General features: G+C 48.2%; 1 protein-coding gene across 8 annotated transcripts in view; it reads left to right on the forward strand.

Moving 5' to 3' along the window:
• The window catches only part of PTPRC (protein tyrosine phosphatase receptor type C), a 155,071-nt gene that overhangs the window by 29,176 nt on the left and 103,027 nt on the right, over positions 1–22,868 (forward strand). For 5 of the 8 annotated variants that reach the window (XM_073356764.1, XM_073356763.1, XM_073356768.1 and 2 more), the window contains exon 3: positions 11,729–11,827. The exons of the other annotated variants lie outside the window; for them this stretch is intronic. In XM_073356764.1, the coding sequence (XP_073212865.1) occupies positions 11,729–11,827 (99 nt within the window). The remainder of the gene's footprint in view (positions 1–11,728; positions 11,828–22,868) is intronic. 8 annotated transcript variants of the gene reach the window in all.

The following is a 22,868-nucleotide window of genomic DNA, read 5'->3' on the forward strand; positions in this document are numbered from 1 at the left end:
CCTTAGAGGAATTATACAGATCCACCTTATCATCTAAGCGGTCAGGTACAGTTTGATTCTTGCTTGATTCAGATAAAATTCAAGTTATCTTCTGTAAGGTCCTGATATTGTTCCCATTAAAGTCAATGGCAAAACTCCCATTGACTTCAGTGGGGCAGAATCAGGCCCTAATTTGAGGATTTCTCCATCAGTAGTAAAGTTAGAGTGACCAGATGTTCCCATATTAGGGACTTTGTCTTATATAGGCAACTATGCCCCCCCATCTTCAACCCCCAAAAAGAGTCCTAGTTTTTCACACTTGTCTGGTCACCCTACGTGAAGTATCATTGCAACTCTCAAATTATTACTCCAGCTGAGGTACCTAGCATCTTCATCTCTATTAAGTGAGTCTCTTGTCTAAATATGTGGAGATATTTTGTGCTGATTTACACCATCCAGCCCCATTCACTTCAAAAGACCCCATGGAGTCAAATTTTGCACTGAAATCCTGTCCAATCTATTGAAGTCAATAAGGTGTAAGTTAGAAGCTGCAATTTTACAGTAGATACATTTAGGGCCAGATCCTTAGCTGGTTTAAATCAGTACACTGTAGTCCTTTGAAGTCAATGGAGCTTCGCTGAAATACTCCAGATCAGGATCTGGTCCATAGCAATAATCTCTATTGATTGAAAGCAGTTTTAAACCTCCACCTACAGTACACAGCACACACACACACACATATGTTTACTTACACAATTAAATAAAAAGCACGTTGTGATGCACTGTGATTTTAGAAAAGACTCAGATTAAATTGTACTGTACTGCTGTAACTTTACCCATTATTTATTGGAAGATTTACAGCATCTATCTTTGTATCATTGCCTACTAATTTGCTCGTTAAATGTACTTAACAGTTTGTATAGCTGTCTGGAGGAAGTGCTGCAATGTGGAAAGTTTAATATTTCGGACAAATACTAGGTTTATTTACACTCTCTCTATTATGGCTTCATTTAAAAAGCACACAAAAAATATACAGGCAACAACAAAAAAAATCCAGTACCCAGAAATTTTAGTATGAGCACTTTTAAGGGTAACTGCAAGGAAGTTTATATCTTCATACAAAACAAAACTAAAAACATTCCCAAACAAATAGAAGAGGAAAGTGATTTATCCCTTAGGCTGTATCGTACTGGTAGGGAAAGGATGAACTTGTGGTTAAGGTATTGGACTGGGACTTGGTAGATCTACATTCTGTCTACACCACAGACTTCTTGTGTAGCCTTGGGCAAGTCATTCTCAAGCTTGTCTCTCTCTGCCTCAATTTCACAGCTATAAAATTGGGACAATACTTCCTTTCTCCAACCCTTTGTCCATCTTGTCTATTGAGACTGTAAGCTTTTTATGTTTGTACAGCACCTAGCACAAAGGGTCTTTCATCTCAGTTGGGGTCTCTAAGCACTACTGTAATAAAAACTAAGTAAACTTTGAAAAGAACACCATCTTCTTAAAAGTCACACTTGCATTTGTAACTTTTTACCTACTCTTGTTACAAATAGCACCTAATATTACAGTGAATGTTAGAGATTAGAGAAAACATTATTTTCTCTCCCTTTTTTCCTGCATGTTCTCTTTGTGCATTTTACTACACATGGGGCCTGATTTTAAGAAGAGATGAGTCTTCCCAACTTCAGCTGAAGTCAATGAGGGTTGTGGGTGTGAGCACATCTGAAAATCAGATCCTTTATCTCGTCTGTATCTCTCTCTCTACCTGACCTATTAGGACCAGTTTGTGAGTTTCCCCTTTTGTTTGTTTGGGTCTTTCACATAGCAACAGGGGAGAATTTTTTAAAAAATAGGGTAATGTGAGTGTATTGATTCAATAATTGGAAGAGTAACTCAGGAGAAGTGTAATTCCTGAAATTGCTTTTAATTCATTTTTAAAATTGACTGGATTTCAAGGTGATCACATCCTTTTAAGGGCCAGTTCCTGAAGTCCTTACATTAACTTCAAGGATATATCCTAAAGGTAAAGGATGCTCTTTGAGTTCAGTAGGCTTTGGATCAGGTCCCAAGTGGCTAAAGTATTGTAACTGCTTTCACTATTAAATTGTTCATGGCTCAGCAGTAGACCTGTTTGAAAAAAACAATTTTGTGAAACATTTCAAAGGTGTTTCTGTTTTGCAGGAAAATAGACCCATTTTCTGTCTTTGGGAAAATTTCCTGCAATATTCGGTACACAAAAAAAGTTGATGACTGAAAACATTTTTGATAAAAAATTAAAAATATCACAGAAAAGTTTGGGGAAAGTGTTACATGTTTATGTTTATAATTTTTCCAAAAAGATAAAAATAAAATAATTGGAAAATGGCCTTTTTTTAAAAAAAGAAAAAGAAACATTTTGTGCAAAAAATGTACACCAGTTGTACCCAGCATTACTGGAATGTGGTTTCCAGGCAGAAATAGTTTCCCCCAATATTTTCCAGGTTACAGGCAGCACTAGAATTGTAATGGAACTCAGTGGAATATAGTTAGAAAAGAAATCTGAGACCCAAACACCCCACAATTCCTATGGGATGTTCTGACATGATGAGCACCACTTCTGACTCTAATTCTGATCCATTACAAGGCAGTGTTCGTTGCAGCCTCCCATCCCTTCCAACCTTCTTCAGGGCTGTGCTCTCTCCTTCACCTGTTCAATCCCCACCCCAATGGTGCTGGGAGAAGCAGCAGTGAAAATACTGTGCGGGAGGGTGGCCTAGTAATTATTTCCCCCCATTTTCTCCATTGGTCACAAGCAATAGGCATTTAGCAGTTTCAATCCAGTGTCTCTGGTGGTTCTGTCCACAAAACCATCATCTTGGTACAAATGCTAGTCTGCTCATAGTTGATTCTGGAAAGGAAGATCAAAAATATAGCAGTGCCAGAAGATTCATTGCTAAAGCTGGGTGGTGAGACTTGCAAAACAAATGTTTAACATTGTATCTACTTAAGTATAGCTCTCAGCTTCTCACTTTCATGAATACTGGAAATATTCAAAAGGAAAAAGCAAACAAAGATGTAGTCTTTCTTTTGACTCAACACAGAATTGCCAAGTAAACATCACAGTGTCAATAAATACCACTGTAATTGTTTCATACGGCAGCCTATACATATATGGTCTTGCAAGCTAAGTATTTTCATTCTTTTTTATTACATTCCTCACATACAGAGGATCTTTGACTGTGGACAAAACCCAGCATTTTGCAGTTGTAATAAATATAAAGCCAGAATTAGATCTGCTCTCCTCTTGCAGGCATATTTCATGTGTTCACAAATACTCCCTGAAAGGCACACTTCATTGTATTTCCAAAGATTACCAGTATCTTCATGTTGGAAACCCTGCTTTCTATCATATAAGTGGGCCTGTACAACTAAAAATAATTAGAAATGCAAATTTGGTGAAAAGAAGTTAATCAGGAAACTACATGACTGCTCTAGAGAAGATGTGGTTTAGCACCAAGATAGGGCTGATTACTTGAGCATGCGGGTGCTATAGTAACCCAGTTTCACCATTTGGATGAGCTTAAGCTCTAAACCACAGTACACTGCACCCTCTTCCTTTTTAGTAGGGTTCTGAAGAAGAAAAAGAGAAGTAAACAGAATGAGAGAAACCACAGAGCAGCAAAGGCGTTGTTAGCTGTAGTTATACAAGCAGTCTATTATACTTGCTCTAAGCCTGTGAAGATGATGGCTGACATTAAGTTTAATGTGTAATACAATGGACAGACTTGTTTTTCCTGTATATCTGATAATAGGTGGGATTCTTAAGTAATTATGATTCTAGCAAAGCTTTGTTTTTAGTTTAGAATAATTATGTGTGTGGCAAAACTTAAATTTGGATTGCTGCATTTATTTTTTGTATTTTTTTAAGGGTTTGGGGGAAGATTCACAGGAGAGCTGATTGGGAATTTTCCAGTCAAATGGTTTTCTGTCAGAAAATGTAGTTTCTTCAAGATTGAAGTTTTCTCTTGAAAAATGTTGATTCTTGCCAGAAAATGTTGATTTTCCTTCTGGAAAATCTAAGTGAAATATTTCATTTTTGGTTGGCTCAAACAAATCAACCAAATCAGAACATTCATATTTTGAACTGACTTGAAAGGTTTCAATTTGGATCTGTTCAACAGAACTTTAGTTTAACATTTCCTTTGTGTGATATTGCCAGATGAGACATGTAATTTGCGTCCTCATTATCTCCCACGGGCCAGGCTCCCTGGAGGACTACATCTCCCATAGTGCAGTGTGGGTCCAAGCTGTGCAGTGCCTCATGTGAGTCATATGACATTGGGTGCATTAGGGGAGATGTAGTCCAGCTAAGTTGTGCTCAGACTGGAAGATCATACCTTTGGTTCACAGAGGTGAATGCCAGCATCAGGCTCCTGATATACAGCTCCCATAAGGTAATGCACCACTATGGGTAAATGCAGTTTAATATTGAACTGATTTGAAACAAAGTGGTTTTGGACAGTTAATAAACCAACATGAAACATGTCAATTTTGGAATGTCAAAATATTTTGCTTCAATCGAAAATGTCAAAACGAAACATTTTTCAGAATTTCCTTTCCAGGATTTTAAAAATTTCTGCTTTTTGTCCCAATTTGGGATGAAAACAAATACTGAAATGTCAGAATGTATGTCAGCTCTAATTCTCAGCTGGTGTAAACTGGCGTTGTTCCATTGACTTGAATGGATCTATACTGATTTCCATCAGCAATTGGCAACAGGTCTGGGCACAGAATGGCTTGGAACAAAATGGAAAATATTTCTCAAAACAGTTCATGTTAAAGAATAAAATCTGAACCCGCAAACGCTTTTTCACGCAAGTAATTTTACATACGTAATTAGTTTTATTGAGTTTGATGGGGTTTTTCACCATATAAAGTTACTCACATTTAAGTGTTTACAGGATCAAGGCCAGTGTTTATACAGGCTTATTTGTAAAGTAGCACCAATCTCTTAACTTCCTTCACAAAGAAACCGTAAAGTCTCAGGGCCTCATTCTCACTTACACTAAGGCTCTTTACACCAGGCTGGCATTGTAAAGGGGCCTTAAAGTGGGTGTAAATTACATCTCATTCCACTTCGACTTTTAAAAATAATTCAAAAGACGCTTGCTAGAAGCAGTTTCTAAGCCTTCTTGCCTTACTCACCCTCTCCCTCCCACCAGTTGTTCCTCTCTGAGTAGCAATTCGCTGTTGGTGTGCAGCTGAGCTGACTAATGTCCAGATCTATTCTGTTTTCTAGAAGACCCACACAAAGAGCTTCACTCACTCTTTCAAGTAGGTCACATCCTGCTGCTTCCTCTGTGGATGTGGAAGGCTCTGACCCTGAAGAACTAATGCAGCCTATCTTCTGCACCCCCAACTCACTCCACAGCTCTTCTCAGTGGGGGCTCCTGGGTTACAATGTATTGGAGATTTGAGGGGTGCTTGGGAAGGGCAGAGGTGGGGATTTTCAACTATGCAGAATCACTGACCATTTTCCCCTGTGGAGGGGGAAGTCACACCATCGGCCAGTGCTACTGCAGCCTTTAGACTGAGGGGCTCCAAAGCCTGTAGGGAAGGATAACTTCCCCTTCCCTCTCCCCACACCCAAGAATCAGGGGCATAGCCCAATTACTTTGACTTCACGACTCAAGAAACTGAATTAAAGCAATTAAAAGCCAAATATGCCATTGGTGTTAGGGGGCCCAACTTCATTGGCTCCTTGTGCTTGTGTGCAGCAGGGAATGCAAAGTTGTTGCAATTCAGCGTCAGTATGTACCGAGGGGATAATCCTGGGTGCCAGTAACCTCGAGCACTAGGCACAGTCCTTTGCATAGAGCCATAGTAAATCTCAATCCACTTGTGTGCCTGTAAAGTAAGAAAGGGGATAGAGAATGCATATGTTTTATGAGACATGGACTTAAGTGCTCAGAGTAATCTGATCGCTAAGCGGCACTGGTTTCAGTTTTTGATGCAGAATTGCATCTCTGTCCTGCTTGTTAGATTTCTCTTGCACATACACATAATACACCACACTTGTGTTGGGCAAGATTAATCCCTAAACATGTTACTCTGAATCTTTTCAAGCTTTTTTGTCTGAAGTGTCCTCAAATGATGTGTTACAGCTATCAAATTAGTCTGACGCAAAGAATTTTTACCTTGGGTTTTCTGAATGGGCAGCAGGGGCAGGATTATAAGTGGGTTCTTTGAGTGACCATTGCACCGTATAGCAGGGCCATAGTTGTGGTTGCAAGAAAAAAGCTGCTGTTACTGTTTCTGAATGCAGCCTAGTGTATCCTAAAGTTCCAGGGATTTCAAACCCTTGACTTTTTTTAGCCTAGTTTCTTCATAGCAGTGCTTGAATTTGCTCATCTTGCTTAACATTTAAATGGTCTCTTTAAAATATAGTAGTCCTGCTTTTCCCTCTCTGGGCCTGGGTGTTTAACAACTTCCAAAGGAAAGGATTGTCAGCTCAGGTGTTCTGGGTTTATAACTTTGGGAGTCTGCCTTCCCCGTTTAAAGCCTTTTCCAAGGAGCAGCTGTGTCCACCAACTAGTGGCCAGACGTTGGGGTGAACTAACACAATGAGCAAAGTCTTCCATCCATTGGCTGGACTTGCTGTGAATGTGCTTTCTGCAAATTACCTGAATAAGGATATAATCTGGACCTTCATGGTTAATAAGGATATAATCTGGACCAGTCTATCAGGTGAGCCAAGGCAGGAAGGTCTATACATGTCTTAGTTAGAGGAAACTCTTCGCATACCTTACATTTTCCTCCCCTTCCAGGAGCTATATGTATGAGTCAATAACTTCCACATCGTCTCAAACATTATTTAAGGTTTGATTAAGTCTGAGATTTCAGTAAAGGTTTGGGATGCTTCCTATTTCATCCAGACTGGGTTGCCTATCCCTTAATGTCTCAGTGATTGTCAGACTTTCTTACAACATACTGTACCTTTTGTATTCAGAACAACTTACATGTAGAGCTTTGGAGATATCCTTGAGTTTCATTCCATCTACGAATTTTAGAAACATGCTCGTTGATTGATATGACCGGGGCAGAAAGTTGTGACTTCGAGTCATTTTGCTAATACACTCTCTGAAATATTTTGAATTGTAGTGGGCCACATTGGGAAAAGTAAATTCATGGTAACAATACATGTATTGGTATTGGAGTAATGTGGTTTTTTGAAGATCAAGTGCCCTGTGATCTCCATTTTCATCTTTTTAAAAGGAGCTATTCTATTTGTCTGGTATCTCACAACAGGATTATAATAGGGGATCCATCTGCACAACGTTTGAGAGTTTTTTAGTGTTATGGTGCCACCTACTGAGTTAGTACTAACTGCATCTTATTCTGCTACTATAATAAATTAAATTAAAAAAAATAAGGCATACAGAATGTTTGTCATAAAATTGCCACAAAAATCTGTTCAGAGAACAATACAAGAAAATGAAAGATAGCAGTTACCATCATCTGTAGTAAAGCTGTTTAATAATAATACTTAGCAGTAGTCATCATCAAAGAGATTTACAAACAATTAATGAATCCTTCAAACATCTCTGCATGGTAGTTAAGTTAGTACCATTTATTCCACATTTTTCAGAGGCATAGAAAGGTTAAGGGATCTGCCCAAGTCACAAAAGAAGCCAGTGTCACAGCGAGGATTAGAACTCAGTGATTTTTGCTTCCATCTTGTGCTCAGACCAACAGATTATACCTCTCTTGAAGCAATACACCTTAGAGTGTCTGACCATATCTTCATCATATTTACACTAGCGATGGATGAATAGAGAGAAGAAGCATTGTGAGCACTTCAGTACCTTCTAAATAAAATTTCACTTTGACCTGGTCTGCAATTCCTTATTTAGTTTCTGCAAACATGCATTCAAATGAAGTTTTACCTTTACTATGAAAGTTCAAAGAATGTGAATTTTGGGCTCAAGCCAAGACCAAATTAATGCATTGAAACAAAATTGGATTTGGGAGGAGTTTATGAAGTGTAAGTAATCTAGTTGAAAGCAAAAAAATACTATGAAACTTAGGTGACCAAACCACAGAGCTCAAATATTTAATTTAAAACATTTAAAGGCATATTCTAAGTGAAGGGTTCATGGCCAATCTGCAGGCCCAGATTTGCTGTCTTATAAGATTTCCAATTTTGTTTATGTATTTGCATGTATACAAATGTTAATAAAGTAGGTGCCTATCCATACTCAGTAGGTATGCATGCTCAAGAGATTTGGATCATTCAGATGAGCATCCATACTTTTGGATACGTGTCTGTACCCAATCTCTGAGCTTGGTGAGGTTCAACCGTTACTGCCTTGATAGCAGTGAGAAGTGTAGGTGGTTTTGGAGTATCTATGGTGGTGCTGTATGGTGGATAACAGGAATGAACCCACTAGAAAACCCTACTCATACACGTTAGTACTAGGATGGCTGTTTCAGCATTATCTTTGTACCAGTTTTATTTCAGTTCTAGCTAATACATCTGCTCTAATACACTGAATTATTGGCTTTTCACAAATGTTAGTAAAAAGAGACCTTGGGAGAAATCCTGGCCCCAGTGAAGTTGATGGGAGTTTTTATCGTTGACTTCGCTGGAGTCAGGATTTCAACTCTGGTTTCTTTCTATCTCATTTTTTTAATGTGAGTGAGCTTTTTCAAAGTTCCATCAGGCTTTTGGTTACTCAGCAACTGAGCAATTTCCTGGGGTGCCTTATTTAAACTTGGTGGCTACATTTTGGGGGTTTTTTTAAACTGCCCAGATGGATTATGGAACTTGTAGCATCTTTTGAGCAGCTGAACTATTATGATGTTGCTTGTCAGGTCGATGAGGAGAAATCCTTTGGAGTCCCTGAAGGTCTGCCTATGGTGAGCTTCAGTGCTGGAGACTAGAGACCACTTTTGACCCTGGCATGTCAGCACGTCGAAAGCATGTGTATCCCTTATGTTATCCTTGTCTTCTGTTTAAGTTGTGATGGTTGAGCCCCAAACTTTGTTTTAAAGGGTTGAAGGAGTCTGTATTCAAAGAGGTACAGACACCATAGTTATGAAGCATCACCTGGAGAAGGTAAAGTAAAGAAGAGATAATAAGCAGTGAGGTGCTAGTGGAGAAACACAGAATGCAGCCAGCAAATTAAGAGTGGAGATGTAATGAAGAAGTACTAGCTGAGAAAGGGAAAGAGCTGCCAGCAGAGAAATATTGAATATGTGGAGTCTTGCTGTTTGCCAAAAGTATGGCATCCTATAATAGAACCGGAGATGCTACAAGGCATCAGGGCTCATCAATGTCTCAGGACTTCTGTTGAGAGTGGGAGCTTCTTGAGTGTCTCTTGGGACAGAACAATAATGAATGAGAGGTGCAGTGATGAATACAATTCAGTGAGCCTGTATGTGTAAGGGGAGATAATAAAGCCTTCAGATGTGAAGGACTGAGCCTTAAGTGGCATTTTGGTTATTACTGTTCTTCTCCAAAGTGTGCTCATGCTGCTGTTACCTGACTTGCTCAGACAGCCAGGGTCATTTATTTCTGTCTCCCTCCCTCATAATACTAATTTTACTGAATTCAAGGCTCTTAGGACATTTAAAGGCCTAAGGGCACCTATAGTCATCTGTATAAGGCACTGTATCCACTGATGAAACCTGTCCTACAATACTGGTTCCAGTTTTGGTGTCTGCGTTTTAAAAAGGATGTTGAAAAATTTGGAAAGGTGTATAAAAGAGACACATGAAAGGTTTGAGGACTGGAAAAAAATGCCTTCCAGTGAGAGACTTAAAGAACTTAATCAGTTTCTCTTGTCAAAAAGAAGATTGGGAGGAGACTTGAGTACAGTGTAGAGATATCTTCACAGGGAGAAATTACTGGGTACTAAATGGCTCTTTAATCTAGCAGAGAAAGACTAAGACCCAATGGCTGGAAGCTGAAGCCAGACAAATTCAAATTAGAAAGCAAGCACAATTTCTTAACAGTGATGGTGACTAGTCATTGGAACAAACTACCAAGGGAAGTGGTGGAGTCTCCATCTCTTGAGATCTTCAGAGCAAGACTGAATACCTTCTTGGAAGATATATATGTGAATTTAGGCATGTAAATTTAGGCATGTAAATATGGAACTTGACTTTCAGAGCTGCTGAGGGACCACAGCTCCAGTGAAATCGGAAAACATTATGGGTGCTCAAGAGGTCATTTAGTCCAGCCCCCTGCACTGAGGCAGGTTCCCCCTCAGTCTTCTTTCCTCAAGATAAAACATGGCCAGGTTTTTAACCTTTCCTTATAGATCAGGTTTTCTAAACTTTTAACATTTTTTGTAGCTCTCTTCTGGTCTCTCTCCAGTTTTCCACACCTTTTCTAGAGTGTGGCGCCCCAAACTGGACATAGTGCTCCAATTGGGACTCACCACTGCCAAGTAGAGTGGGACAATTACCTCCTGTGTCTTACATGTTACACTCCTGTTAATACTCCCTAGAATATTAGTTATTTTTCCTACATCACATTGTTGATTCATGTACAATTTGTTATCCACTATAGTCCCTAGAGCCTTCTCAGCAGTACTACTGCCTAGCCATTGTCTAGCTGTGTATTTGATTTTTCCTAAGTGTAGTACTTTGCACTTGTCTTTATTAAATCTCATCTTGTTGAATTCAGACCAATTCTCTAATTTTTCAAGGTCATTTCAAATTCTAATTCTGTCCTTCAAAGTACTTGCAACTCCCTCCAGCTTAGTGTCATCCACACATTTTATAAGCATACTCTCCATTCCGTTATCCAAGTCATTAATGAAAATGTTGAATAGTACTGAACACAGGAGAGACCCCTAGGGAACCCCATTAGATATGTCCCCCAGTTTGACAGTGAACCATTGATATTTACTCTTTGAGTACAGTCTTTCAACGAGTTGTGCGCCCATTTTAGAGTAATTTCACCTAGATCTCATTTCCCTAGTTTGCTTATGAGAATGTCATGGGACAGTGTCAAAAGCCTTACTAAAATCAAGATATATCCCCTCTACAGCTTCTACCCATGCCCTTGTCCAGTAACCCTGTAAAAGCAGGAAATTAGGTTGGTTAGGCATAATTTGTTCTTGACAAACCCATGTTGTCTATTACCTATAATGCTATTATCTCTAGGTGCTCACAAATTGATTGTTCCAGTATCTTTCCAGATATCAAAATTAGGCTGACTAGTCTATAATTCCCCAGGTCTTCTCTCCACACCCACTTTTTAAACATAGGTACTATGTTTGCCCTTCTCCAGTCTTCTGGGATGTCACCCATCCTCATGAATTCTCAAAGATAATCACTACCAATTTCAAGATTGCTTCAGCTGGTTCCTGAGGTACCCGAGGGAGAATTTCATCAGACCCTTGCTGAGTTGAATACATTTAACTTATCTAAATATTCTTTATCCTGTTCTTTCCCTATTTTGGCTTGCTTGCCATTTCCCTTGTTGTAAATATTAATTGTGTTAAGTATTTGGTCACAATTTGCCTTTTGTAGTGAAGACTGAAGCAAAATAGGCATTAAACACCTCTGCCTTCTTGTTGCGTATATATAATATGAGAGAGCATCGTGAAGTTATCCCACTGTAATCAATGCTGTAATAAGAAATATGGTCCTAGCTGGAAAACTAATGGCAGCTGACATTTTTTTTTCTATTTAAATTGTACTTTTCTACTATGTACACTATTCAATTAATAATATTTTCCCCATCATGCAACAGGAAAAGGAAGAACAGAAACTGTAAATTCTCCAATGCCCACAAGCACATCACCTCTACCTGCACGCTCCACGTCACGCTTACCTGCAGGCAACAATGAAGGTAAAAGTGAAACACGGAGCACAGTTTTGTTTTCAGATTGTTTTCTCTGAACTAACGTCCAGCTCCACCACACAGATGTTACAACAATCCTTTACAGTTGTTCGCTTACCTCAAATGAATAGTACATTAAATAATTAAATTAGGAAAATATTTTAAAATATTTGTATTTGTATATCCTTGGTATATTTAGAATCTGATTCTCATTTACATTAAGACCTCTTGATGCTGCCTGAGCAAAATACAAAGAGGCTTTAGGTAAATGAGAATCAGACTCTTAAAGCTTAAAACACAAGAACATAAGAATGGCCATACTGGGTCAGACCAAAGGTCCATCTAGCCCAATATCCTGTCTTCCGACAGTGGCCAATGCCAGGTGCTCCAGAAGGAACGAACAGAACAGGTAATCATCAAGTGATCCATCCTCAGTCACCCATTCCCAGCTTCTGGCAAACAGAGGCTAGGGACACTTCAGAGGATGGTTTTTCATCCCTGCCCATCCTGGCTAATAGCCAGTTTAATGTAATTTCTTTTTTAGAAACACAGGGCCACATTCTCAAATGCAGGCACTGATTACTAATTGTATCCATAGAATTTGTGCGTGCATGACAGGTAAGTGCATGCATAAGTATCCATTTTGCATGCATAAGAGCATGAGCATGTGCAGGTGCAGGTGCAATTTAGGCAGCCATATTGTAAAATCTGACCCATAGTCCTGATGCTTCTAAAGCTACATTTCCTAACAGTGAACTGGGAATATTTAATTGTTGGCTGTTTACCAAAAATACCAATATGGGGGTGTGATATGGTGAAGGGAACCCACAGAGGTGCTCAAAGGGATTGGGCTCAGCATCATATATTTGAACTATATCTGAGGCCCACAGCTGAGGGAAGCCTTCTTTGTATATATTGTGACAAAGTTCCTCCTCTACCTTGGTGGGTCTTGCGCTTATTGGCAGATTTGCTCACCTTGGAGCTTCACGGCAGCCCTCAGTTTGGCCGTTTTGGTGAACCCACAGTCCAGGTTAACTCCTCCTGTGTCTGACCAGGAGTTGGGAGGTTTGGGGGGGACCGAGGCCTGCCCTCTATGCCGGGTTCCAGCCCAGGGGCCTGTGGAATGCAGCTGTCTAGAGTGCCTCCTGGAACAGCTGTGCGACAGCTACAACTCCCTGGGCTACTTCCCCATGGCCTCCTCCCGACACCTTCTTTATCCTCACCACAGGACCTTCCTCCTGGTGTCTGATAACGCTTGTACTCCTCAGTCCTCCAACAGTCCACATTCTCACTCTCAGCCTCTTGCTCCCAGCTCCTCACATGCGCACCACAAACTGAAGTGAGCTCCTTTTTAAACGCAGGTGCCCTGATTAGCCTGCCTTAATTGATTCCAGCAGCTTCTTGATTGGCTGCAGGTGTTCTAATCAGCCTGTCTGTCTTAATTATCTCTAGAAGGTTCCTGATTGTTCTGGAACCTTCCCTGTTAGGAAACGGGATGTCCCTCGCTTGCTCCCCAGCTATCTGCTTTCTATTCTTTTCTAAAGCCCCCTGGCCTGGATTTTTCTTACTTTTTGAGCCTGCCTTAGTTCTCCCCCCCGACCGGGCCAGACGCTTTTTTGTTTCGTTTTGTCCGTTGAGTGCTGGTCAGCTGCCAATTTGCCGCCAGCACCCCCCCACTACACCTGCTCCCGGGCGCAGCTATTTGCCTCAGCTGAAACCCCCAGAGGAGGGGGGGAAGATTGCCGATTTTGCTATCCGGAGGGGGGAGTGGAAGCCCCCAGACCCAGCCGTTTTGTTGTTAGCTCGGAATTCCTGTCTTATCTTTACAACATTCTCAGCCTGCCGAAAGCCTTGGCACACAGCCAACACAGTTGGAGAAGAAGATTTCAGAAGACAGGAGACATAACCCAGGGAAGCTACAAATCATCGTGAAGGGGGCCGTAAGACTGAGTAATTTTTTGAATTATATTCGTGGGGGGGAGTTTTGACTGTGGTTTAATTGTGTTTGCGGCGGCACAGGGGGTGTGGCACGGAGCTGCCCCCCGATCCATCGGTGCCCACCCCCCCACCATTACTACAACTGTCACGGCCCCCCCGCCGTCCATCCCTGCTGGCAATCTGCCATCTACCTTCGGATCCAGCTGTTTGCTTTGAACTTTGCCTTCCGGACCGGACATAACAGCCGACCAAACGAGACTCTTTGGACAAACGTGCATGGTCCACACCCCCCCACCCCCGGACTGCTTATCCCACAGCTTGCCCCTATCACCGGACCCCGATTTTTGTTATTCCCCCCTCCCAGTCCAACCCATTTGGTACCACCACCCCCCGCCTGCAGCCCAGCAGGGAGGAGCGGTTAATCTGCTTCCCTCTCCCCCCTCCTCCTTCCGGTTTCTCCCCGTCTCTCCATGCTCACAATGGCGGGGAATGAAAGGGGCGAGGCCCCTTTACCAATATCAGTTTTTCCTCACCCACCTCCTCCCCACCCAACCCCTGACCCCCCCACCACCACCACTGTCAAAATACCTGCCACCGCCCCCGCTGGGGCACCAGCAGCAGGAGGCACCGGGGCGATTACTGCCACTGCTACATCCACTGACCCCCCAGATTCTAGGAACCCCCCCCCCCCCAGCTGGCCGAAAAGGTCAGGGCGGGAAGAAAGGAAAGGGCCCTGCTAAAACCACCAGGCCCTCCATGGCAGGGGCTGCCCCCACCGCTGTGGCCCCGTCATCGACCGCAGCGTCCCCCCCTGCTGGTCCCTCCACCAGCTCTGCGAGCGTCCCTCCCCCGGCCCCCAGGACGTATGCCCGGGCGATGGCAGGCTCTCCCCTGCCTGCCGCCTCGTCATCTCGCCCACCCACTGCCCCTGCTACCAACACCAGCGACCGGGGCCCCTTCCCCACCTTGACCAGGAGGCACAGTGTCCGTTGCCTCCTGGTGCCCGCCTCGCCCCACGTGGAGACATACGTGCAGGCATTGGCGAAGGTGGTAGGACCCACGGCTATTGTGGCGGCCTCCAAAATGTATGGGAAGGTCGTTTTTTTCTTAGCTTCAGAGGCTGCCGCCCAGGAGGCGGTGGAGAGGGGCCTGGCGGTGAGGGGGGTGTTTATCCCCCTAGAGCCGCTAGAAGACCTGGGCGTTCGTCTCGTCCTCACCTCCGTTCCTCCCTTTTTACCCAATGTTGCCCTGTTACCCGCTCTCTCCACCCTGAGGAAACTTGTCTCTGTCATCAGCCCTCTCCCGTTGGGCTGCAAGGACCCCACCCTCCGTCACGCCCTTTCATTCCGCCGGCAAGTGCAGCTTCTACCGCCGGCAGGGGCGCGTGACGGAGAGGCACTCGAGGGGTCCTTCCCAGTCCCCTACCAGGGAGCCCGTTATCGGGTCTTTTACTCCACCGGAGAGGCCCGGTGCTACCTCTGCTGCTCAGCAGGGCATGTCCACAGAGACTGCCCTTTGGCCCGGGGGGGGGGAGGGGCACCCAAGACCCCTGAGACCCGGCAGGACATCGGCCCCGTCATTGCCGACGCCCCTGGCTGCCCGGCACCTGAAACCAACCCTCCTCCTACCCGACCCATCGCTGCTCCCATCCGGGCCCAAGAGATACCTTCTCTACAACGCCCGGGTGAGCAAGAGAGTCCCACCCTTGCTATTACCAATCTGGTAGAGCCTATGGAGGAGGGTGTGGCAAAGATATTACCGGGTATAGGAGAGGGCCCGCCCCAAGGAGAACCCCCCGCCCCTCATGCTGCCTCACCGCTACCCCCCCCTGAACCCCTGAATCATCGCCTCCGCCCCCCGAGACGACCCCTGCTAACCAACCCCCAGATGACGCTATGGTGGGCTGGACCCTAGTCCAGGGGAAGCAAGGCAAGCGGAAGGCTCGAGCTCCGCTGCATCCATCCGACGCGGAAGCCCCCCGGAAGACACTGATACTGAGCCTTCCACTACGGCCACGAGTGAGATCCATCCGCTGGTGTCGGGAGGGGAAGACAGACTGGCATTGGAGGGCAGAATCCCCCCTCCACGGGAGACCCTCCCCTCTGAGACCCCTGAGGATGCCACTTCTGCCCGGATACCACCCGAACCCCCCGCGAACCCCGAGGCGACTGTTGAGGCGAGCCCTAGAGGAGAGGCCCCCGGGGTAGCAGGAGTTTGCCTCTCTTCTGTGTATGCGGAGATTGAGGCCCTAGACTTGACCCCGGTCACGCAGGGAGAAGATGATCTACTGCCGGTTGGCCTCAATCTGGGTAGCCTCACCCTAGCCCTCCTTTCCCCATGCTCCCTCCCGCTAATTGCCTTCCCGGGCAAGCGCACCGCAGAAGGTGGTCCACCACCTGATGCCGTGGCCGCCAAGACCACCACGGAGCCAGCGCCTAGTGTCACTGGGAGCCCCCTCCCTTACCCCTCCCCTCGACTCTGCTCAGGAGGCACCTCCTTTTAGCTGCTCGCCTCATGAAGTTCAGAGCCTTACCTCTGCCCCCGCCCCCACCCCTGTCCCTGCCCAATTCCCCTCCTCCTGCAATGCTAATGCCACCCCTGGGGTTATTTCTTTCCCGCCTTTTGCAGATTCCCCCCAGGGAGCAGTCTTTGCACTTTCTAGTCGCGACCCATTAGGAGTTGCAATTTTTTCCCTGCCATCCCCTTCCACCCCAAGGCGTGAAATGGATTTAATAACCCCAGCCTGTCAGACGCCCCGTCGGTGGTCCGCACCCTGTCTACCCGCCTTAGCGGACCACGAGGCTGCATTAAGAGCCCCACCAGGGAATACCCCGGAAATCGTAACCCCACCGCCCCATGAGCTGCGGCATGCACTATGGAAGTTCCTAGAACACACCCGTGGCACCCGCAATAGGGTACAGCTGGCTCTTCAGCTATGGGAGGACTTTGACCAAATCCTCCAGGCCACAAGGGCCCTTATACAGGAGGGCAGGGGGCAAGGAAAGCGCGGTGCTGCGGCCTACGAGCGGGCCCGCGGCTTCTGAAACGATCTACTCATCCACGGGATGGGTCACGGGTTGCTGTGCAACCCACCGGGGGCCACGAAAACCCCCACCAACAAGAAACCCCCACCCCCACAGCCCTCCACATGACGCCTCTTATTATTGCAACCCTGAATACCAGGGGCTGTAGGATGGCTCTCCGCAGGTCCCAGGTGCTCTCTTACCTTCGGGAAGGGGGGTACTCTGTAGTTTTCCTGCAGGACACCCATACGGACCCGACTGCCGAGGACAGGTGGCGGCTGGAGTGCGGAGACGGGGTATACTTTAGCCATTTCACGACTTGGCAAGCTGGAGTGGCGACCCTGTTCTCCCCCAACCTACAGCCCGAGGTGCTAGGGGTCACTGAGGCCGTGCCGGGCCACCTGCTGCACCTTCGAGTCCTTTTAGAGGGGCTCGTGGTCAATCTTGTTAACATCTGTTCCCCTGCAAACGAGCTCAAAGCAGCCACAATTCTATCAGCGGGTGTCCAACTTTCTCGGCACCCTAGATTCGCACGAGTGCCTGGTCCTGGGAGGGGACTTTAACACCACCCTCGAGGAACAGGACCGCTCAGGGGGCCGAGCCGAGCTCGGCCGCCGCGAATATTCTCCGAGGAATAGTTGAACATCACTCCCTAGTGGACGTCTGGCATAACCATCACACAGATGACAATTCCATGTTCACTTTTGTCCGGGTGGAGGCCCATCGGTCACACCACTCTCGGTTGGACCGTATTTACTTATCCCGTTTCCATCTTCCACAGGCCCACTCCTCCGCCATTCGGCTGGCCCCATTCTCCGACCATCATTTAGTCACCATAACGGTCTCCCTCCATGCAGAGAGACGGGGCTGGCCTATTGGCACTTTAACAACAGCCTGTTGGAGGACGAGAGCTTCGTGACGTCCTTCCGGGAGTTTTGGCTGGCCTGGCGAGAGCAGTGGCGTGCCTTTCTCTCGGTGCGGCGATGGTGGGATCTTGGGAAGGTGCGCGCCAAGCTCTTCTGCTGTGATTACACTCGGGGCACCAGCCGACAGAGAAATGCGGCGATAGAGCAGTTGGAAAAGGAGGTCTTAGAGATGGAGAGGCGCCTGGCCGCCAACCCCGAGGACCCGTCCCTCTGCGGAGCATGCCGGGAGAAGTGGGAGGAGCTCCGGGCCCTCGAGGACCACCGCCCCGAGGTGCCTTCGTTCGGTCCCGCATCCGCCTCCTTCGGGAGATGGACCGCGGCTCCCGCTTCTTCTATGCCCTGGAGAAAATGAGGGGGGCCAAGAAACACGTCACCTGCCTTCTTGCAGAAGACGGCACCCCCCCCTCACGGATCCGGAGGAGATGTGTGGGAGGGCCTGTGACTTCTACACAAGCCTTTTCTCCCTGGATCTGACCGATCCTGGTGCTTGCAGGGTGCTCTGGGAGGAACTCCCTACGCTCAGCGTGGGCGACCGAGACCGACTAGAGCTGCCTCTCACCCTGGCCGAGTTCTCGGAAGCCCTCCGTCGCATGCCCACCAATAAATCTCCGGGCATGGACGGGTTGACCGTGGAGTTTTACCGCGCGCTCTGGGACATCCTCGGCCCAGACCTAGTCACCGTCTGGGCTGAGTCCTTGCAGAGCGGGGTCCTCCCTCTGTCGTGCAGGTGAGCGGTGCTCGCCTTGCTGCCGAAGAAGGGGGACCTCCGCGATTTACGAAACTGGCGTCCCGTCTCACTCCTTAGCACGGATTACAAAATCGTAGCGAAAGCAATCTCGCTGCGGCTAGGGTCCGCGATGGCGGACGTGATCCACCCAGACCAGTCCTATACTGTCCCGGGTTGCAGCATTTTTGACAACCTCTTTCTAGTCCGAGACCTTTTGGAACTCGGGCGGAGAGATGGTCTGTCGTTCGCCCTCCTGTCTCTTGATCAGGAGAAGGCGTTCGATAGAGTAGACCATGTGTACCTCCTGAGCACTGTGCAGGCATTTGGATTTGGACCTCAGTTTGTGAGTTTTCTCCGGGTGCTGTATGCCTCCGTGGAGTGTTTGGTTAGGCTCAACTGGACCCTGACTGACCCGGTCAGCTTTGGGTGAGGAGTGCGGCAGGGGTGCCCCCTCTCGGGCCAGTTGTACGCTCTGGCGATTGAGCCTTTCCTCTGTCTCCTCCGCAGGAGGAAGACAGGGTTGGTGCTGCGGGAGCCGGAGCTGCAGCTGGTCCTGTCGGCGTACGCCGATGACGTACTCCTTGTGGTCCAGGACCCGGGTGACTTGGCGCGAGTGGAGGCATGCCAGGCCATCTATTCGGCAGCCTCCTCCACCCGAGTCCACTGGGTCAAGAGCTCTGGCTTGGCGGTGGGGGACTGGCAGCAGGTAAGCTCCCTCCCACCTGCGCTTCAGACCATCCGGTGGAGTGCGGGTCCACTGCTCTATCTCGGCGTTTACCTTTCTGCCACGCACCCTTCCCCACCGGAGAACTGGCAAATTTTAGAAGGCGGGGTGATAGAGCGGATCCGGAAATGGACGAGGCTACTCCGATGTCTCTCCCTCCGAGGGAGAGCACTGGTGCTTAACCAACTAGTCCTGTCCACACTCTGGCACAGGCTCAACGCCCCGGCCCCGGGTTTCCTGACCCACCTCCAGAGATTGATTCTAGAGTTCTTTTGGTCAGGAATGCACTGGGCCCTGTTGGAGTTCTTCATTTACCCGTGAAGGAAGGAGGGCAGGGCCTGAAGTGTCTGTACACTCAGGTCTGCGTTTTCCGCCTCCAGGCCCTGCAGAGGCTCTTTTATAGTGCAAGTAGTTCGGTGTGGAGCATACTGGCGCACACCTTCCTGCGCCGCTTCCAAGGGCTCCGATACAACCGGCAGCTCTTTTATCTTTGTCCGAGAGGTTTTCCGCGAGACCTCTCCGGGCTGCCGGTCTTCTACCAGGACCTCCTCCGGACCTGGAAACTGTTTCTAACTACCAGGTCTGTGGTGGCCACCGTGGGAGCAGATCTCCTCATGGAGCCCCTGCTACACAATCCCCAACTCCGTGTGCAGGTGGCGGAGTCCCGCTCGGTGCGCCAGAGTTTGGTCCTGGCGGAAGTCACGAGGGTCGGAGACCTCCTGGACTACGACCGGAGAGACTGGCTGGATCCCCTGACGCTCGCTCGGCGCATGGGGCTCTCCAGCCCTCGTACCTCCCGGCACGTACTTCAGGAGGTGAAGGCCGCCTTGACCCGCTGCTCGGGCTTATGTCAACCGAGCCTTGCGTGAGGGCGCACCCCGCCCATCCTCTACCCCAGGCCCACTGGACCTTTCCATTGGGCCCCTACCCTGCCGATCCCAACAAACCCCTCACCCTTTCACTGCAAGCCGGCTGCATGAACTGTAGCCGGTCAGTTTTCAAATTGCACCACGGAAATATTTATACACACTCACGCTTCACACCCTTCACGCCCACACCCTGGTGTCCCACCCCGATACAAAGTGGCAGGACCTCCTGCCACCTTTGGAGGGTGAGCAACCTCAATGGGCCAGCCTGTATTCCACCGTGGTCCCGAGGCCCGTCGGGGACATCAGTTGGCGGCTCATTCACGGAGCTGTGAGCACAGGTGTGTTTCTGACACGTTTTACCCCCATCCCGGATACTTGCCCTTTTTGTAATGTGAGGGAAACCCTGGCGCACGTATATTTAGAGTGTGCCAGATTGCAGCCCCTTTTCTGGCTCCTCACAAATATTTTATTGCGCTTCTAGCTTCATTTCTCCCCTCACCTTTTTATCTTCATTTCTCCCCTCACACTTCCCATCCGTGGCCCCACAAAATTGCGGGATCTCCTGGTCAACCTCCTCCTAGCCTTGGCTAAAACAGCTATTTATAAAACCAGAGAGAGGAGGTTGGCCCATGAAATGTCCTGCGATTGTAGGGCCTTTTTTCGATCCTCAGTACATTCACGTATCTGAGCGGAGTTCCTCTGGGCGGCATCCACCGACTCCCTTGACGCCTTCGAGGAGCGGTGGGCGCTGTCCGGGGTTCTCTGCTTGGTGACCCCGTCCGGTTCCCTCTGTCTGACCCTGTAATTGTGGGGAAGAGAGAGAGATTCCAGCCCCAGCCGTTGCCGCTGCGGATACCATCATTACTGTCATCTAGGAGGGGTCCTATAATACATGGGTGTCTACCCCTCCCCACCTCTAAACCGCCCACCCCGCAGCTGTGCCCATCTTGCCGGGCACTCTCAGGAAAGGGATGATCGGTGACATTGGGCGCGGAACTAGGTAACTCGAGGGGGTGGAAGACCACGAGCGTCGAGGAAGACCCCCCGCTCTGGGCCCAGGCTAGCCTGAACACTTCTCCCTCCTGAAAGCTGCTGTGTTATACCTTCTGTTTGCGTTGTTTTGTTGCATAGTTTGTTTTGTTTTCTTTGGTAATTCTTGTAAGTGTTACAAAAAATTTCTTTTCTGTTTTTAAAAAAAAACCTTCCCTGCTCCCTTACCCAGGGAAAAGGGACCTCCTTCGCTTGCTGCTCAGCTATCTGCTTTCTATTCTCTCCTAAAGCCCCCTGGCCTGGGCTTTTCTTACTTTTTGCCCCTGTCTCAGCTTCCCCCCCCCCAACCGGGCCAGACGCTTTTCTTCGTTTTGTGTTTTTTTTTGCTGTTTTTCTTTGCTGCCATTCGAGTGCTGGTCGGCTGCCAGCTAGCTGCCAGCCCCCCCGTGACTGCCCTTGGATGCTGCTACTGCTCCAGCTGAAACCTCCGGAGGGGGGGAGAGGACTGCTGACCCGCTCCCCGGAGGAGGGGAATGGAAGCCCCCAGACCCAACCATTTTGCTGTATGTTTATGGCCGAGAGGAATCTTCTTATCTCTCCGACATTCCTGGCCTGCTGAAAGCCTCGCTACAAAACCAGAAGGAAAGATAGCCGACAGAAAAAAACGCCCAGGGAAGCTGCAAATCATCGTGGAGGGGGCCGTAAGACTGAGTAATTTTTGAACTGTACTCTCATGTGGGGGGAGTTTGACTGTGTCTTAACTGTGTTTGTAGGGGCACAGGGGGTGTGGCATGGAGCTGCCCCCTGATCCATCAGTGCCCCCCCCACACTACTACAACCGTCATGGCACCCCCGCTGTCCGTTCCTGCTGGCAACTTGCCATCTACCTCTGGATTCAGCTGCTTGCCCTGGTTCCACCATCCGGACCGGAAACGACAGCCGACCAAACGAGACTCTTTGGACAAACGCGCATGGGTCCACCTCGTCCCGCCCCCCGACTGTCCACCCCACAGTTTGCCCCTACTCCCTGACCCCAACTTCTGTTTCCTCCCCCTGTCCAGTCCGACCCATTTGCCTCCCCCCCCCGCCTGCAGGGAGAAGTGGTTAATCTGCTACCCCCTCCCCCCTCCTCCTTCTGGTGTCTCCCCGTCTCTCCCTGCTCACGATGGCGGGGAATGAGAGGGGTGAGGTCCCTCTAACAACCTCAGCTGCCCCTCCCCCATCTACCCCCCTGCCCAACCCCCAAGCCTCCCCCCAACCACTGCTGCCAAAACACCTGCCATTGCTCCCGCTGGGGCATCAGCAGCAGGAGGCACCGGGGCGACTACTGCCTCTGCTACGCCCACCGCCCCCCCAGATTCTAGGTGAGCCCCCTCAGTTAGCCGGAAAGGCCAAGCTGTGAAGAAGGGAAAGGGCGCTGCTACAACCACCAGGCCCTCCATGGCAGGGGCTGCCCCCACCGCTGTGGCCTCGTCATCGACCATGGCGTCCCTCCCCGCTGTTTCCTCCACCAGCTCTGCGAGCGTCCCTCCCCCAGCCCCCAGGGCATATGCCAGGGCAGTGGCAGCCCCCGCCGCCTGCCGCCTCATCATCTTGCCCACCCACCGCCTCCGCTACCATCAGTAGCGGCCGGGGCCCCTTTCCCACCATGACCAGGAAGCACGGCATCCGTTGCCTCCTGGTGCCCGCCTCGCCCCACGTGGAGACATACGTGCAGATGTTGGCAAGGGTAGTAGGACCCACGACTATTGTGGCAGCCTCCAAAATGTACGGGAAGGTCGTCTTTTTCTTAGCATCGGAGGCTGCCGCCCAGGAGGCGGTGGAGAAGGGCCTGGCGTGTTGGCTCCCTGGTG

This window comes from Lepidochelys kempii, chromosome 8, assembly GCF_965140265.1.
Source record: "Lepidochelys kempii isolate rLepKem1 chromosome 8, rLepKem1.hap2, whole genome shotgun sequence".
Lineage (NCBI taxonomy): Eukaryota > Metazoa > Chordata > Testudines > Cheloniidae > Lepidochelys > Lepidochelys kempii.